The sequence below is a fragment of the Strongylocentrotus purpuratus genome, unplaced genomic scaffold (assembly GCF_000002235.5).
Source record: "Strongylocentrotus purpuratus isolate Spur 01 unplaced genomic scaffold, Spur_5.0 spur5_scaffold_6, whole genome shotgun sequence".
Taxonomy (NCBI): domain Eukaryota; kingdom Metazoa; phylum Echinodermata; class Echinoidea; order Camarodonta; family Strongylocentrotidae; genus Strongylocentrotus; species Strongylocentrotus purpuratus.
The window spans coordinates 1,437,105-1,456,425 of NW_022145612.1; the positions used below are offsets into that span (position 1 = coordinate 1,437,105).

General features: G+C 38.0%; 2 protein-coding genes across 2 annotated transcripts; both read left to right on the forward strand.

The window, feature by feature from the left end:
- The first annotated feature begins 1,288 nt into the window (after positions 1–1,288).
- LOC115919271 (serine-rich adhesin for platelets-like) lies at positions 1,289–9,819 on the forward strand. Its single transcript, XM_030972643.1, has 7 exons — positions 1,289–1,457; positions 1,933–2,213; positions 3,129–3,344; positions 3,631–3,745; positions 6,382–7,184; positions 8,384–9,272; positions 9,815–9,819. The coding sequence occupies exons 1-7, from the start codon at positions 1,289–1,291 to the stop codon at positions 9,817–9,819; spliced, it is 2,478 nt and encodes an 825-aa protein (XP_030828503.1).
- LOC115919519 (filamin-B-like) lies at positions 9,592–11,794 on the forward strand. Its single transcript, XM_030973569.1, has 2 exons — positions 9,592–10,804; positions 11,560–11,794. The coding sequence occupies exons 1-2, from the start codon at positions 9,821–9,823 to the stop codon at positions 11,770–11,772; spliced, it is 1,197 nt and encodes a 398-aa protein (XP_030829429.1). The 5' UTR covers positions 9,592–9,820; the 3' UTR covers positions 11,773–11,794.
- Positions 11,795–19,321: the final 7,527 nt, after the last annotated feature.

Genomic DNA, 19,321 nt, shown 5'->3' on the forward strand with positions numbered 1-19,321 from the left:
TGAGTTTGATGTCATTGATGTACAGCAGGAAAAGTACGGGGCCAATGACAGAACCCTGCGGTACTCCTGAAGTAACAGGCATCCATGCTGAGCGAGCACCATTGACGACGACAGCTTGATGTCTATTCGCTAGGAGTGACATAGTCCAGCGGAGAGAGTCTCCCCTGATTCCGTAGTAATGTAGTTTGGATCTAAGGTGTGGATGTGGTACGCGATCAAACGCTTTTTGGAAGTCGAGAAAGATGGTATCAGTTTGGCCTCTAGATTGAAGAGAGGATGACCAATCATGACCAAAGTATAATTGTTTAATTCATTGTAGCATCTATTTGATTTTATAATTTCTGGATTTGGTTTCTGTTATTGAAGAACATACACTACCCATCTGCCTATGCAACATTTATTCTTTTCGAATTTCAAAAAAATATATCTATTCATATATTGTATACGTTCAATATATAATGTTATTGCAAATATGGTTAAAATATTCAGATTTCTGTATAATTATGTATACAAGTAATCTGCCATAAAGTACAGCGATGGCTTCCCGACACTGGCTCCGGCGGCGGTTGCTCCAGGCTTTTTTCATCAGGGATGTAGGGTTGGGTTGGAATTTGGTTTTAGGTTTTGGGCTGGGTTTGTGCTTCGTGTTGGGGTTGGGTGCGGTGAAGGTTTCTTGTCCGGGGTTGAGATTGGGAGTTTGATTAATGTACTGAATTGCCGCGGCGTAATTGTAGCCGGAGCAGACGGTGTCGTAGAAGAACAATTTCATATTATGTACAAAACGGATTGGAATTTTACTACCATAATATTATACGCATATGTATTACATGTAATTTTACTTTGTCACTGATGTAAATACTTTGTAAAAAGAAAGTGCAATTCGGCTCTCTCATTTTTTTTTATAGAATTAAACCATTTAAAATAAATAAATAAATGACTAAAACCCTGTGTTGCTGTGTTGCTGAGTTGACCTTTAGACCAACTCATATCAGCCGAGATCATGAAGGTTCATATGGTCATTTACTTTGCCAAATAATGTAATATAAATATATATTGCAGTTTCACATCATCTTCGGTATCTCTTTATCGTTTTCACTCATTTTTTTAATTAAACAATAATTGTGCATAAATCTGCAGAAATTGATATCATTGGGCCTACTATTACTTCTTGTTTGTTTGGTTTCTTGTTTGACGTTTGTTTTTGTATTTGCCAACAGTATGGAAATGTATAAAGGTATCGGCCGAAGTTGCAGCGAGTGGGATCGCAACTGTGTCCGCGTACATCATGATGTTGTTGGGATACCTGACCTACCTCAATCCGATACCCTTCCTGGTTGCTACCACTAAATCACTCTTCACAAGACAACGTAATCGACGGATGCTTACTTACAAGAACTATCAACCCGTCACATATAAACCATCCATGATTGAAAGATTTAAAAACACAGTCAAAAGTGGTGAGTATTAATTGGAATGTCCAACGGTGGCCTAGGAAACAATCATAAATTAGCATATAGGAGAAATCGGGATGTCGATGTAAAGAGGGAAGAGGTTATAGAGACAGTGAGAGAGGTATGGGAGAAAGAGGGAATAACAGGGAAAGAGGGAAGAACGAGAAGATGAGAGACAGAGATAGAATGAGAGCTTGAAAAATCACATACATGATCCATGTGGAATAAAGATGGAAAATTATTCTAAGTTTGATAACAATTGTGTCGAGTGATACTTTCAAGGAGCAAGAGCATAACATCATACCTTATTATTAGGCGAAACAATGTGGACAGTGAGATCGTACCTTTTTTAGGCAGAACTGGTTATATATCCATGTCAAAAATTAAATTTGCGACCCTCACATGAAATACAGAACTTTATTAATTTTCTCTTCTGCACTTCACCATTGATCAACGACATCTTGCAATCATTTCACTCCAGTTTCATTATTCACCGCCATTTTCCTCACACCCATCCTCACCTATTTCACAGAGCGGTCCCTCAAGAGTGAACTAATGATTTGGCTAAACACAAAACTTCCCCCTACTGTCGTCGTCGATGACTTCAAGGACAGTTGGTCGAACGGAGTTTGCCTGTGTTCCCTGATCGAAGCAGTCGTGCCTTCTACATGTCCTCGCTATGATCTTCTCAAGCCAGCGAATCGCGTCAACAACTGTCGACTTGGAATGACTCTCGTGCGAAAAAATCTAGGGATCGAAGAGGTATGGTATCTTAACTTTTCAGAAAAAGAGTCGTTGCCATTTTCATCTGGTTTAAGTAATTAAATATGTAGGGTTAGGGGTTAGTCAAGATGTGATTTATTACAAAGAGTAGAAGGCCTCTAGATTCGTTTTATTTGCCGTGTTCTTCGGCAAATGTTCTTGACAACGAATTACATACCTCTCTCGCCTCAGGGTTGACAGTGGCATAAGGCCCATTTTCTACGTTTGCCATTCCCAGCATTAAGAACACATTTTGATTCGCAGGTTCAGGCAAGCCACCTTTTTGTTGGGTCAAGGTTTGCATGAGTTCGATTAGTATTAGAACTTAACTGCAGAACAGAAGCATAATACGTAGGTATAATCTCGATTACCAGCTGGCTATTTGCTTCATGAAAAAGAATTTCAATATGCAAACACCTATGATGTGGTGTAAATCAACTTGTGTTCGGTTACTTCGTCGAATATTTCTCATCATGAAAGCGATTAAAATGTATTTAATCAGCATAAGGCGCTCGGCGCATTGTTATATTTGAAACTTTGATAAACCACAATCAACTAACCAATCAACCGATCAATCCACCCACTCATCAATCAATTAGAAAATAAATTAAATAAATTACATTATAATAATAATAACAATAATATTTAATTTTTATATAGCGCTTAATACAAAAGTCTCTAAGCGCTTTACAAATATATTAAATTATATTAAATTAAAATAAATTACATTATAATAATAATAATAATAATATTTAATTTTTATATAGCGCTTAATACAAAAGTCTCTAAGCGCTTTACAAATATATTAAATTATATTAAATAAATTAGTTATATGAAATGTTCAACGGAAGAAAAACACCAATATATAATAATAAGTAAGTATAAATAAGTTTACATTTTCCCTGTTTATCACAGCCAATGGAGCCCGAGGATATGTCGATGCCATCTCGAACAAGCGAAACAAAGCTTCTTCGTTACATCCAGTCCATACGTTATGCCAGTACGATACCAGTAGAAACCCCTTCCCACAAGACAGGTCCCTGGAGCAATGAAGGGGCGTGGCCCAAGAAAGCCACTTTTGGTGAGGTGGTAGTGGACGAGGAGAGAAAACAACTTATGGAAGCCGATAAGGTACTATTTTATTATTGATTCAAGAGAAAATGTGTTGAAGTTTGTATAGACTCGTATAACCTTGATTCTGAGTGAATATTAATAAATTACCCATACCAAGTTAATTTTATTGCTGTATCAAGAGGAAAACTGAGAAGAATGGAAGAACAAGATGCTTCCTTTTCAAAAAGAGATCTCTCCATTTCGTATTCATTCAAATGAACAATTCTTTGGTAAAGGATAGATTTAAAAAATCGCGTATGGTATTTTCTATTTTAGGACAATTTTTTCATTTATCTCTCCGAAGGTTGATTGCACGGCAAGTGGCAGTGGCCTTGTGATGGCGAAAATCGGCAAACGGGCCAAGTTTAACGTCTACACACCCAAATTTATTACCAAGAGTCTTTACATCCATATTAAAGGTGAGACGCCAAAGTCACTTTATTGCTTTCTCTTTCTCTCTCTCTCCCTCTGAAACATCTTTCTTTCATGTACTGAGTAATGTAATAGACCAGTTCACGGTTAGCACATTACTGCAATGACCAGGAATATCCACAGATCTTCAAAACATGAAGAGGTCCCACTTTGTACATTTGGAAATAATCACTCCTACAGCGATGGAGGTGCTACATAAATAGCCTTTGTTTCCTCTTTTCAAAGAATACTTCCACCTGTGTGTCATGGAGTGCACTGCTTGTGCATAAATGAATAATGGTTACATAACTTTCATGAGCACGTATCCAGTATTTCGTCTCCGTGTATTTCACAAAGATACAATGACCTTAATCTGATCATGTTCATACTCCAAGTCATCAACCGTGAACTGACTTATAATCGATAATGTTATGTCAACACCCATAGGTGCGTCATAGATTCAGATGAAAATCATCTCTCTATCGTGATTTTTCATCTCTCTATCGTGATTTTTCTTTTGAGATAACCATCTGAGAATATTTGATGCAGCAACCTGGTTCAATCTGAACTTTATTGTTCAGATTAATTGGATTTTCTCTAGGAGACTCTTGAAAGGGCAGATCAACGCTTGTAATAAGTTCATTTACATTAAAGAAGAAAATATTAAATGGAATGGCAAAAGTTCGAAATTAATCGGACCAATAACTAGAGATTTATGAATGTTTAAAATATGAGAGTACTAGAGCTATGCGAATCTCAAACTGGCAATTCTATAAGTGGATTTTAACGTAGTCACGATAACTCTCCCGTTTGTCCTGTATTATTCGAAATATATTATGGATGGTATATAATTGTAGGTCCTCTAAAGAGCAAAGACCCCCCTCCCCGAAGTCGTGCATTTGTTTCTTGTTTCTTTGATTTCTTAGGGGAGGGGGCCAGGGGGGGGGGGCCATCTCCCAAAATAGGTAAAATTAACGTTAAAAAATGTAAAAATGCACATTTTTTCCCAGGGCGGGGGGTGCCCCCGGGCTCCCCTGGATCCGCCACTGCTTGCATTTCCATAATTTGATTAAACGAATTCGTTTCCATTGGCCTGCCTGCCGTAGCAACAAAGAGAGTTGACAAAAGACTTTACTCTGTTTTGTTCGACGAAAGACTTTACTTTTTAAAAAAAAGGTATAGGCAGGTTCAGGACTAAAAAAAGGGGTTACAATTCCAGAAATTAGGTCAAATATTTGAAGAAACACAAGAAGACAAGTACTGTTATTAAGCTATGCCACATTACCTATTTAAATGGGAGGGGCACGGGTCGGTGTGCCCCACTCTAAATCCACCAAAGAAGAAAGAAAATATAGGGACACAAAAAAAGAAATGTTACATTTTATAAACTTCTTTATTTCGGCATTAAAGGCATCGTTTAACAATCTTAAATCTGAGATGCATGGCTGATTGATTGATTGATTGATTGATTTTTATTCGACAAGCTTCCAACATACAACAATATACAATAATAACAGATCATAAATAAGTCAGCTGAACAGGATAACCCACGAAAGCTCGAGAGCTTATTTCCAGTGGGGTCCCTTACAGACATATATAAAATTAATAACTTAAAATACTAATAATTATTTACAGACAGATAAGAAAATAAAAGAATTACTTATTAAAGAAAATAAAAATAACAACATTAAACCGGTGATAGAAATGATAATAAGTACAAGGAGAAAAGGAAGAAGGAGAAGAAGAAAAAGAGGCGGAGGAAGAAGAGGAAAATAATGATGAATTTGTAGAATTTCTATAACGTACGAAAACATAAGTATATACAAAATGAAAAAGTATGAACCGGCAGAAGAATACAAATTTAAATCATATAACATGTCATTTACTTCTCTTATCTGACTGTCAAGTATTAGGTATTCCTTTAATTTCCTCTTAAAATGAGCATAGTTTTCTATTTCCTTTACACCATTGGGAAGGGAATTCTAATGTTTTATGGCATTGTAATAAAATTTAATTTTCAAATACTACCTACTCTTTCTGGTAAGTTAAAGTTGAATCAGCTATTTCTTGTATTATAATCATGTAAGTTAGTAACAAGATCAAAGTTGGATCGAATATAATGATTCGACCTAGTACGTTTTATCAGTGTCTGTGATATGGTGTAAAATTCAAGCCCTACAAAAATTGCTTCAAAATGATTATGAAGTGCCTTTACGAAATTATGAATATTTGAGTGACCGGTTTTACTATAATCATTTCCCAAATAGATTGTATTGTTATTGTTATAAAAAACATTAGGTAAACTGAAATTTGATTTCGATTTCCAATCATAAATATCTTGATAATCAGAAAGGCGATCAGCTTCTAAAAGTCATGACTAATGGTCATAATAATCATTGCAGCATGAGCTAAATCCAGGATTTTGTTTCAGAATCTGAGACAATGTTACCGAGTCACTTTATCACGATAACAATATTTCAATGAATTAATAACTTAGAACTTCACTGATTTGAAATACTGAAAGTATTCATGATATTGGGTTAGGCATAATTATGGCACAGTTTTAACAATCAAGCATTGTCTATTACCTCGCCTCTCTACCGTTTTGTTGAATTATTCATTCTTGATCATGATCTTTTTACAGGTCCTTTGGGAGAAAGTGTTCGACGGAAGATCATTAACCATCTCCCTGGAGGCCGCCCCCATCGTGATGACCCTGATTCTTCCAACATGAGTGCAGCCTCAGTAGATGAAGGTAACACGTCATCAAGTACGTCGTCGGCTTCAGGGGGTGTCATTCCTTGTGATTACCAGTGTGTTCGCGAAGGCCACTACGAAGTCAGTTACATCCCCCAATCTGAAGGAGCTTATGAGATAACAGTGACCTGGGGTGGAGAGCACATCCGTAATAGTCCTTTCATCGCGCATTCATCAATAGCCGTGAAACGTTCTCTCCCAGATACCGACCCTTCGGACCCTTCTCGCGTTGTCTGCTTCATGCATGAGAATAAAAGTCTGAGTGACGCAGGTGTAGAAGACATTAACGAACCACCATCCGTGGAATCAACGAACAACGACACTCCTCTCGGCACAGCAGACTCGATCGAACAAGAATACGCACACAAATACAATGCGCGAACCAGGAGGCGACAGTCTTTCTGTCGTCAATCTCACGTCAATACTCTTCGAGAGTCCTACGAAAGCGGAGGCAGCACGTCACCTTACGACAGTCGTTGTAGCAGTATGATGACGAGCAGCACAGAGCGCAGTATGGATAGTGATGTCTTCTACCCGTATGGCTCAGCTAGAACATCTTCCTTCATGAATGCTTCTCGTCGAGGTCTCATCAGTTCCTCGTCATCTAGAAGTTCTATGATGAGTCATCGAAGCAGTTCCATTTTGAGCAGCGGTGGAGACAGACCAGGAACAGTCAGAACCAGACGAAAGGTGGGTATTACAGATATTTACCTATTTTAAGATAATCTAGTAATTCACTTTCCTGCAAAGTTTTATACTAGGCCTACTTATCATGCGTTTGTAAAAATGTGTGTCTTTCTACAAAAAAGATCAATGCGAATACGCAGAACTCTTCCACTTTTTGGGTTTTACCCCCTATAAATCCCATGAATGCATTTCCAATTCTTGTTTGTGTTACATCGTATTTTTCACAGTTTATTTGCGCGTTGACAAAAGGAAAAGATTGATTTTTAAAAATAGATCGAGGTTGATCAGTTTAGGGATATTTTTATTTCTAAAAGTATGCAACAATTCGCGATTCTTTTAATTGCTGTAAATTGATAGCCCGGGGTAGCCGACAACGTGAACGAAAGCGTGAAGAGGTTACAGTAAATATTTCGGGGGAAAATCCGGAACAAACAAATTGCTAATTTTAGCACATTTCACTTTCTATATAGAAGGAACTTTGTCTACCTTCTGATTTAAGTAATGAATTTTCCTATTAATATATTCTTGTCAATATTCCCATTTTCTGCTCCATTCGGTCTGTGACACAAGTAGGTTTTTAAATTTACAGACAGCTTAAAATCCGTGTGCGCGACACATTCTTTGTCTTGTTTCATTATTGTTCATTGAGAAAAAGTCATTCCAATATTTTAGGTGATTGTACATTTTTTTTGCTTTAATTGTCAAAGTATTGAAGCAGTGTTTTAGATTATTATTTTTGTCATAAATGTGATTTAATGAATCGAAAGGGAGAGTTGGATCCTTTGAATATACGAACATTACCGGTATTTTAATGCATAATGCACTTCAGAACAATTTTCTTAAAATATATGATGTAAATAGAAAATAAGTTGTATACAATACTACAACACATATCTTTGAGGGATATCGTTATTATGAGTATTATGGGAGAGTGGACTAGTGTTCGTGACTCCGAGTAGGCCTATATGTATCATATCCGATTTCAGTATAATTATGATGATGCAGACAGCTCAGCATAATTTTGATATGACTTCAAATGTCACAAATTAAACAAGCATTCGTATACAATGTAATTACACTAAGCAAAATGGAAAGTGATGAGAAGGGATGGAAGACAAATTTTTTGTCTCATATTTCTCAACAGAAAGTATTGGTTTGATGTCTAATTCTATTTCCTTGCTGGTATGTGTCTTTTCCGACAGGTGATTAAACGCACTATTCGAGGGGCAGGTGGTAAAGAAGAAATACAGTATCCAAGTAGTGCCGACATGTCGTCCATGTCCAACACCTCCTCCTTCATGGGGATGTCTATGTCTGGATTCTCACCATCATACACCGCTAATGATCAGTCAAGCGCAAGTGGTTCTCTTTCCATTAGCGATGAGCGTGTGACTACAGGAATGAGTAGCTCCACCTCAACGGCTCCATCTCCAACTGTTCTCGCTCCTGTTCCAAACTTAGCAATAGCTGACAGGGAGATTCACACCTTTGCCGATCGCGTTTCCAAACGGGTGATGGGGACAGCTATGTACGATCTTTCAAAGAAGGCTGTCCTTAAGTCCGGCACCTACTCAGGTCCAGCTTCTTCAGGAACAATGAAGGGTAACGACATTAAAACCCCAGGAGAGAAGCCCCTTGACTCTGGTCGTCAACTGTCTTTTGGTTTTGAGCAGAAGAATGTTGATCAGTCACTTTCAAAGGGAAATGCTACTCATATCACAAAAACTGTAAAAACACAAATGGATGGTTCATGTCATAATCAAGTTACAAGCGAGGAAAGGGCCGCTCGTAGTAAAAAACCGCAAAGTCCTAAGTTCCTCGACATTTCCAATGGTATTGAGGACGTTGGCAACAAGCCAGTAGAATCCCAAAATACAATAGAATTTGAGCCACAGTTAGGAGTCGACTCTTCAAGAAATGCTAAGGAAAGCAGCTCAAACAGTTCTTCAACAACGACATCAGCAGAAAGAGAACATATAGACGAGGAATCCGGATATTCCACTCTGGAAGATAGTCTGAGGTCATCTGATCGAGCTCTCCATTTGCTTCGACAAGTCAACAATAAAGACGCACATACGAAGTCCATACCAAGTAAACACACTAGTGCTTTCGAAGTTCGGGGTTTTCGGCCGGTAGAGCCATCAGTTGAAAACACTGTCGATAACAAGGAAGTTCGCAGGGATTCTAGTGATCAAATACATACTCCGAAGCCTCAAAGACAATCTAAGAATCGACGTCGAACGGAAAAACAAACACAATGTACGGCTGATGACATCAAGAGAGAAACTGGGTGGATCAGCAGAAGAAGTGCCTTTACGAAACAAAAGCGAAGAGAACTAACTGAAACGTCTTTGGAACAAGTAAAACTAAGCAAGATGATATCCCCACAAACCACAACAACGAGCCCTGCTCTGTCAGATACAAGCGAAGGGCGTGAGCGCGTATCATTCCATAGAAAGAGGTTTGAAAGCAAGACACCTTCACTAGAGAATATTCGACAACCAACTGCTTCTAAAGCAAAATTAAGTTCTAGATCAGTTGCCAGGCAATCGACATTTGACAGCGGTTATTCTGATGAAAATGGACACATCCTTAGCCTCAATGGTCGTGACCGTTCAAACTCTTCCTCGAAGAATAAAATGGTACGCGTGGGTAATGACATTACTATGGCTAATGCCCAGATTTCATCAACACCTCAGCCCATACGGCCCGTTAGAGAAAAAGACGATATCGCTACAACAGCAAACAGCTACAAGAACCAAGGGAATGAGACCAAAACGTACGAGTCAGGGGCTATACGCAAACGATTACAGAGTGGATCAGAGAGTGCACGAAATCAACTGCTCTCTGAGAAACCACGTCTTGGAGTTGAGAATATGATTGAAGACGAGGAAATTATAGCGGTTACCAACAGGCGACCAAGTTTTAGCGCCATTAATTTTGATCTTTCACACCTTCAACACGTGTTGGACTCGCAAGACCAAGAGCAAACTCCTGATCTATCACCTGGTCCTACCAAACAAATAGAAGGTACCCCTACCATCGACAATCAGCCCTCTGATTCTGGTAATGGCGTATCCTTTCTGGATACCGATCGTAGTAGTGTGTTGAGTGACAAAAGGGATGACGGGACGAATCAGACGTCATATGATGTCACAATGGCCAGCTCGAACGTTTCTTCTGTTTACGGCGGTTCGTACCGTACCTTGAAGAATGATAAAGAGGTGCCGGTAAGTAAACTCTTGGCAACTTTGGACAATGACCCTGACTTTACAATCCGAGAGTTCCTCCGGAAGTTCATGCCGTCTCTTGGGGGAAACCTAGGACCAACGTTCGCTGAGGATGTCCTGGGCAAGGATGCGGACAAGTTGTATCCGACTCTTGATGCCTTGGAGCAGGAAATGGATTCCTCCTGGTCAGAGCTCAAATCAAATATTCCATCAAGAGCAGGTGGTGAAACCAACAGTAAGAAGAGCAGCAGAAGACACACTCCTCGCGTTGGAACACCTTTCAGTGCACAAAGTTCATCAGATAGCTATTTCTCCTCCATCAGACCATCCTGCTGTCAGGCGATGGGGATGGGTATCCATGAGGGCTTGGTAGGAGTCAAGAACAACTTCCAGGTTAGTATGTACATTATGTTTGTGGATGTATTATATCTAGCATCTGTCAACTTCCATTATTATGTTGAACTTCAAGGTTGTTGTTTTTGAATTTTCTGAAGGGTTTACATTGACAGCAAAACCGAAACACGATTGTAAGGACTTTCACAAAAGTAATATAAGCAATTTCAGTAGCCTTGTGTGTCACCTGTCGAAATATGCGGACATGAAAATGCTGTATTACGTAATCCAAACATGATTTCTTTGATCAATATAATAATATATTAATACTGCCCTCACTATGATTTTTGAAAGTTTTCAGTATCTTATTTATTTTTGATGGGTATTTTATATTTGTTCTATTGGTCGAATAACACTTTCCATTCCATTTACTTAGTTTCAAAATTTAGTTTATTGATTAATATTTATTTTGACATTGTAACATCCCCCCCCCCCATTTTTTTTTTTTTTTTTTTTTGGGGGGGGGGGGGGGGGGGACTAATTAGGTGTCGTGTACATAATATCACCTTTTATATTCGTTAGAACTTTTTTTTTCTTTCTGTGCATTTCTTGTGGAACAGATATCTCAAGATTGTCAATCGCATTTTCCTTCATAGTTAGCACAATGGTAGTACTAGACATGATAACGTCATATGGGCGACATTTTGTGAATTTCGCAAATCCCTAATAATAATATATTTACCAAATAGCATAACAATTCCATATTACATATCATGGCACCCCATCTAATTGCGCGGTGACTTTTATTTCATCAGGTGGAGACGTCGAATGCTGGTGAGGGTTCTATAGCTGTATTCATCCGAGGTCCTCGTCCCCATACCGTGTGTGAGACAAGCGTTACCTTCACCGGGGATGACCTGTACGAAGTGGTATACGAGGTCAATCTAGCTGGATTCTACGTCATCTCTGTCAAATGGGGAGACAAACACATACCTGATAGTCCATTCATCGTCCAGATATCTTTCTAAACCTTTCAAACCTGACTCAAGTCCAGAGGAGTCAATGTTGGTTGGTTGGTTGTTATTTTTTTTTTTACCTGACTGCTAAGAAAGCATAAATGCTTGTAAGCAAGCAACCAGACGGCCGACGGCGTTAGGTCCTCTCCGAGGGACCTGGTAATGTGGATTATTGCCTTACCAAAGGTTCCAAACCGATTGATGCAGAAATCACATGAATATATAGACGGGGAAGGGAATTATATACATCGTATGTCATTTTTTAATGCATTCATTATATTTGTATAAATTCAATTAATATCTCATTTAAGACTTCCTCGTTTTATGAAATGGACTATTTCGATGAGAAACTGCTGCGTGGGAAATGCATCTTCAATGTAGTGTAAATTATGTTAGTGATGATAATATCATAGTCATAAAAGACAGAATATTATATGACAATGTCCACACTTTGGAGAGCAAAAGTTATTATTACTGCTTTTTCGTAGAATTTACAATTAAACCTGTCTATGAAGGTCACCTATTAAAGGAAAAAGAGAAAGTGGCATCTGCAGACTTGTAGTCTTTCTAGACAGGATCTACAACAAATTTTTCTTTCGAGGGAGACAAAAATCATGACCACTATATAGTAGCCCTTTTAGAGAGGTGACCACTAGAGATTTGACCGTTTTATTGTCTTCTTGTAATTGACGAATTGCACAAAAGTAAGATTGTGATTTGATTGCGAATGTTCATATCTTAAAATGATTCAGTCTTGGAAAACTAAGAGTTTTGTGTCAGTAGCTACTTTTGTCACGTGCCTTTTTTTAAAGTCTTTAAATCTCTTATCCCTTGAATACATGCTGCATAAATCCACCATAAACAGTGGTTTTAGCTATATATTTACGTGTGTGCTGTATTAATGTTGTGGCTATTCTTGCACCTTTTGAAGGCGAATTCCAAAATGGCATGCCCGTAGTTGAAGTCCGAAATAACATCTCTATACTAAACAAACTGATTTCTGACCTTAGGACTGTTCTTGCAAACTTGGAGCGATTATTCTAGCACTTTTTATCACATCAAATTTATATATATATATATATATATATATATATATATATATATATATATATATATTTTGTTGGGGGGGGGGGGTAATATGAGAATGGTATGTGTAATGTACAGCTTTGTATTGATATTTTATCGAATATGCCACTGATGTGTGCCTGTGTAATGTTTTTCTGATCCACCGTATATTTTACCTTGAACGATATTTATTACAAGAAGTACGTATAGATTAAAGAGAGCGATATTGATTGACCTGTTAACTTGACAGGGCCGCATAGATGGCCAACATGATGTTGAATGGGCTATACTACCCTTTGGTGAAGTATGAATACAAATACAAATGCTTTGAAGAAAAAAAAACAAATGAATAAAATAAACAAAATAAATTATGTTATGAGTTATGTTGTTTTGCTAAATTTAAACAAATAACAGTATAATACCTGTGTTCAAACAAATAATTCGTTCTCTAATAGTAGCATGTCTCGGAGCTGTAACACTGATATGGCTTCTAAAGTCAGGCTCAATTTTGTTTGTTCTTGACTCGTTGGTATATTTTCAAGCTTGTAACACATCCTCTGTGTCTTTGGACAGTTACTTTAGAGTAAGAGTTCCTTTCTCATTTTGAAAACATGTACTGAATACTGCGTAGCGACACGTTTGAGCACCTTTCCAGATATTTATTTGGCTTCCTAGGGTACACTGTCAATAAATGTGCAAGGATCGCATTGCGAAATCATGAAAGCTCCAGTATCGTATAAGCAATTTTATTTATTCCTGACTTCATTTCTCTATTTATCCTTGTTGTTATTATTTTGGAAGAAAATGGTCTATATAATCATAGAAAAGAAACATATAAAAGAAAATATAATGAAATCATAGTCTATGATTTTGCAGGATATAAATGACGAATAGTCATGGAGTTTACATCTACGAATATACATAGAATGAACATTTTCATGTATATCCTTAAATATATTGCCAAGAAATGTATTATAAAGATTCTATTTATCAGAACTACATTATATTATTATACTCAAGCTAAAAAAGAGACAGGATTCTATTTGACATTGATATCTTTTCATAATTTCTTTTGCATCGTGTGATTTTTATGAGTTTAAGGGTATGTTAAGGAGTGTCATCGTCTGATGACAATTGAAATTGTTAATGTTGCCAGCACAAAGCGCCTCCCAATTTCCTTCAACGTGATGGTTTAAAAGAAAAATGTCACTGAGCTATTTTCTTGCAAATAACTGAATAATTATAACAAATCTGTCGGGCCGTACATAACCTTTGCATATAGATATGTATTTTATAAACAAGGAAATGTCGGCAGATAATTATTCTCCTCTTTTTAAAGAAAATCAATAGATCTTTTATCAATTCCAATATATTTTCATTCGAATTACACCCGCACTTCTATTCATTGCCTGAAGTTTATATTTATATTGTGTGGTCTTCAATGCTCCCGCATTTAAAGATGAGAGGAAATAACATGACATTTGAAATGGTATAACGATATGTTTGTAATCTCATTATCACATCGAGAGTAGTTGTGGAAAGTAATCAGTATAATTATATAAAGTGTGTGTGTACATGTTTCATTAGGCATAGTGGTGAGTGTATTTGTAAAAATATGAAAGACTTGGTATTATTACTTCAGAATCACTACTATGATTTGATATTCTTAAATATTTTACAGGGAAAGTTAATCATGCATATTTTCATCGTTATTAAAGTCTTTAAATAGAAATGGTTTTGTTCCATGTATCTTTTATAAGTTTATAGTTATATGCAGTTGCGTAGCGTGGGCTTAGTCATTTGGGGCGTCGACACCAGTCTTTAATCTGCTAAATCAGCGTTTTTCAAGAGACAGGGAGAGAGAGAGAGAGAGAGAGAGAGAGAGAGATGGGGGGGGGGGGTGTAAAGAGAGAGTAGAGTATAGAGAAAGAAAGATAGAGAGAGAGAGGGGGACAGAGAGAGTAGAGTATTGAGAGAGAGAGAGAGAGAGAGAGAGGGCCAAATAAAATTGAACCATGACTTATTTTCAATTCCATATACAAATGGTTTATAAATGTTCGTGATATCACATGATTTTCAACAAAATGCGCGTTTCTCCATTTATGTTGCAAACTGACACATTCCCAAATGGCCAGGAAGAGCATATGTTTTTTTTTTTATAGTCACTAAGGGCCGTTGCCACTAACAGTAACACTAGTAAAAAAATCCTTTCCAGAAGCAACTGTGACAAGCACTGCCGGGCGTTTCATACTTACATCATGTAACACTGCACATGTACCGTTAAGGGACCCAGTGGGGAAATTGAATTCAGACAAGATTAAGAGAAGTGAACGGTACAACGAATCGTCTTCTTTCTCTAATAATTTAATGAAACGGCAAAGCTTCCGCGCTTCGGGAGGGGGGGGGGGGCAACTGGATTCAGACTAGGATTAAGAGGCGAGAATGGTAGAACGAATCGTCTTCCTTCTTTAATAATTTAATGAAGTGTCAAAGCTTCCGCGCTTTGCGCGGGAGGGGGGGGGGGGACTGAATTCAGACAAGAACACGATGCACCGAATCGTCTTCTTTCTCTGATAATTTAATGAAACGTGAAAACTTCCGCGTTTCGCGCGGGATGGGCGAATATGAATTCAGACAAGGATTAAGAATAATAATTTATTGAAACGTTAAAGCTTCCGCGCTTCGCGCGAGATGGGCGAAAATTAAATCAGACAAGGATTATGAGTCGGAACCGGTACAATGAATCGTCTTCTTTCTCTAATAATTTAATGAAGTGTCAAAGCTTTCGCCCTTTGCGCGGGAGGGGGGAAAACTGAATTCAGACTAGAACACGATACAACGCTTCGTCTTCTTTGTCTTATATTTTAATGAAACGTGAAAGCTTCCGCGCTTTGCGCGGGATGGGCGAAAATGAATTCGGCCAAGGATTAGGAGTAAAAATTTATTGAAACGTTAAAGCTTCCGCGCTTCGCACGAGATGGGCGAAAATTAAATCAGACAAGGATTATGAGTCGGAACCGGTACAATGAATCGTCTTCTTTCTCTAATAATTAAATGAAGTGTCACGGCTTTCGCGCTTTGCGCGGGAGGGGGGAAAACTGAATTCAAACAAGAACACGATACAACGAATCGTATTCTTTCTCTAATAATGTAATGAATCGTCGAAGCTTCCTCGCTTCGCACGGGATGGGCAAAAATGAATTCAGACAAGGATTAAGAGTGATGATTTATTGAAACGTCAAAGCTTCTGCGCTTCGCGCAAGATGGGCGAAAATGAATTCAGACAAGGATTAGAAGTAATAATTTAATGAATCGTCAAAGCTGCCTCGCTTCGCGCGGGATGGGCGAAAATGAATTCAGACAAGGATTGAGAGTCGAGAATGGTACAACTGATCGTTTTCTTTCTCTAATAATTTAATGAATTGTCAAAGTTTCCGCACTTTGAGCGGGAGGGGGGAGACTGAAAAATAACTTAGTTCCTGGCCCCGGGATTATAGGGTTAAATTTGTAGACATTTGGACATTGGCATTAATATATTTGTCGGTAATTGGTTGCTCGTTTTGTCGGTAATCGGTGGCCTCTACACCCTTCCCACTCCCCCACTGACAAAGATCTAGCGACGCCCCTGATAACGACACAGTTTATACACTCGAGAAACATTTTGCAAGTACTACTGATGAAGTACCGGACCACCGTCTTTGTGCATTGTGCAGCATCAAAGCATATACAACGTCTCAAGACGTGACAGATCACTTTTCTCTAACTTTTAACCAATTAGAAGACCTCTTTTTTTTCCAGGAAGTGCCGGTGGACATTAATGCGCCAAATGTGGTTCTCAAATTGCAAAAGACCTCTACTCTTGGAAGGGGTAGAAGAAAGCAATTATTTTTACATCATATTACTTCAGGAAGTGCCTGAAAATGCGACTAATTTGGTTCTAAAATTGCAAATGCTTCTTATTCTGGGAGGGGGCCAGAACCCCCTCCCAGACCCACCCACGCTTGGTCGCTCCGCTCCCTCGCCGCTAAAGCCTCGTTCTGTCGCTTCATCGTTTTACATATATTTAACCATGCCATTTTGTGCCCCCCCGTAAGAAATTCCTGAATCCGCCACTGATGCCTATGCCCCTTGAGCTTCGGGGGCTCCACCCCTTGTTGCCCCTAGACCCCACTTTGCGAAACGTTCAGCGGGGCCTGCATGTTAGAGTGGGGTGCTGCGGATTTTTTTTTTGTCAGCTCCCCCAAACGTTTTTGCTCATTACGCCACTGCTTGACAGGTATTACATTTCTTTGGATCTGTTTTAGCTATACAGTATAGTTTAGAGTTTGTTCAGTAATTAAGCGATGAGATCGATAGGATTTGGGGGGAATGATATTGTGGAAACTTTCATGAATTCAAAGTGAAATCCATACGTGCATAACAAGCTGTTCTGAAGGATCACAAACAAATAACGGACTGCAAACTGAATAAAACCCAATTAGAATATTGAAATGAAGATAACGGGTATTTTAAAGCATTTGAATACAAAGTCATGTTTAATGTCATTATAAGCAAAACGATGTGGTGTTTACAGTGAGCAAATCTGTTAATATATTATATTTATTTTCCATTTCTGTTTTCCAGCATAACGTTTCCTCTTCGTCTCTACCTTGCCCTTCGTATAGCCATGATGTGATTATGTTTTCATCATCATCATCATCATCCCCCACCCCTCTGTGTTTTACGCTCAATTCTCTTATCTCCTCTTTTTGGAGTCAATACGCTTTAGCATTGACCACTATACGCCTATGTGTTGATGTCCTCTCTTGGTTACTCTTATAGATTATTATTTTTTTACATGACTGTGTTCTTTTTGTTCTTTTTTCTGTACTATTATTATTATTATTATCATTTATTCGGCAAAACAAAGGGTATACAGAGGATTACATAGAAGAACAAATCATATAAAACAAAGGATGAAAATCATTAAAGAAAAAACATTATCGTGTTTCCCATGAGCATTTACAAGTTACCAGGAATGGGGCAGGCAAACTAAATCACCGAAACCGTGAAGGTCCCCCATTCCGACTTGCCGTACTCATGGGAGACCACTACATAAATACATTGTAACAACTAACAAGAGTATAGCAACACTCAATATGGCAATGATAAAAGAACAAACTCAATTTTTTAAATTAATCAATAAAGTACAAATTATTTTATATGTTATCGAAAGAAAATTATAAAGAGCCAAGCAATCAAAGCAAAAAAAAAAGAAGAAAAAAAAAAGGCTAAGGGTGTCCAGTTATTTGACATAAATATTTTACGGTTGAATTATACAAAATTAAAATATACAAATGTGCTATGAGTTATATTATTAAGGGTCAGAAATGAATGCAGATGGTTGGTAAGGATTGTTAAGTACAAACTATTCCTTTAGAGTGTTCATTTTTCATTTTATAATAATCTGTTCTTTCAGCTCCTCTTTCCATATTTGTGAAGTCTTATTTTGACTTTCCCCTAGATTTTCCTTCGAAAGTTTTTGTATATATTTATTCATTTATTTGTTTATCTATATCATTATTATCAATATAACCATTTTGTTAGGGGGGGGGGGGTAATACAAGCTGATAGTGAATACACGTCAGGCCTAAAAAAAGAAAAAAAGATGTTGTATTAAGTGTCCTTTAGGTGCCAAAACAAGGGTCGGTCGGTCGGAAATATTTTCTTTTTTAAAAACTTCTTTTTTTCCCTCCTTTGGGCTGATATTTTTCAATTATTTTTTTCATAAGACATTTTTTTTCTCCGAAAAAAGGTAACAAGAAAAAAAAAACTTTTTGAAAAGCCGACCGTAGTTTTTAACATTTTTGGGTCGATCGCAAAGGGCGATACAACATCTTTTTTGTTTACGCCTCATGTACAGTCATGATCAGGACAGCCTACTCCGGACTTCTATACCCCGGACAGCTACCATTGTAAACTCCTACCCCGGATATCTAGGACTACACAACAACGGTAACGCAAACCCTACCCGTACCCGTACCCCTATCCTCGACTCCAGACTGGGCGGTCCGGGGGGCGTTATTTTTTTATGCGGCACAGATTGGGGCTTTTTTTTAAAAGGGGTCTTGATTTACAGACTAATAGTGGTCGTGTGCGTACTAGTAGTAGAGGTCTGTTTTTAATAGTGTTACATGTAATCAACTACCGTATGAAAAATCATTACATCAACAATTAAAATGCAATTGGAAATCTGAAGAGGAGGCAGCACGTCAATAAGAAGAACATCACAATAATTAGTCAATAAAACTTAATAAACTTAAACGAAGAGGAATGTTATCTAAACACATAGTTCGCGATGGATATTCAAACTTCTTCGCAGCGCTAATGCGCTAGCGAACATGCCTAGTCTCACGTACGTGCAGACATTATTCAGAAGGGAAAGAACGTACTTCCCATAGGCTCAACACGCACCATGCCCCAATCTGTGCCGCATAAAAAAATAACGCGTCCGGGG

Coding starts and splice junctions, on each gene's coding strand:
- LOC115919271 (XM_030972643.1), top strand. CDS start 1,289: ATGTTGTTGGGATACCTGACCTACCTCAATCCGATACCCTTCCTGGTT. Junction 1,458..1,932: donor TAAAAACACAGTCAAAAGTG/GTGAGTATTAAT, acceptor ATTTCACTCCAG/TTTCATTATTCACCGCCATT. Junction 7,185..8,383: donor CAGTCAGAACCAGACGAAAG/GTGGGTATTACA, acceptor CTTTTCCGACAG/GTGATTAAACGCACTATTCG.
- LOC115919519 (XM_030973569.1), top strand. CDS start 9,821: ATGGTACGCGTGGGTAATGACATTACTATGGCTAATGCCCAGATTTCA. Junction 10,805..11,559: donor GAGTCAAGAACAACTTCCAG/GTTAGTATGTAC, acceptor TTATTTCATCAG/GTGGAGACGTCGAATGCTGG.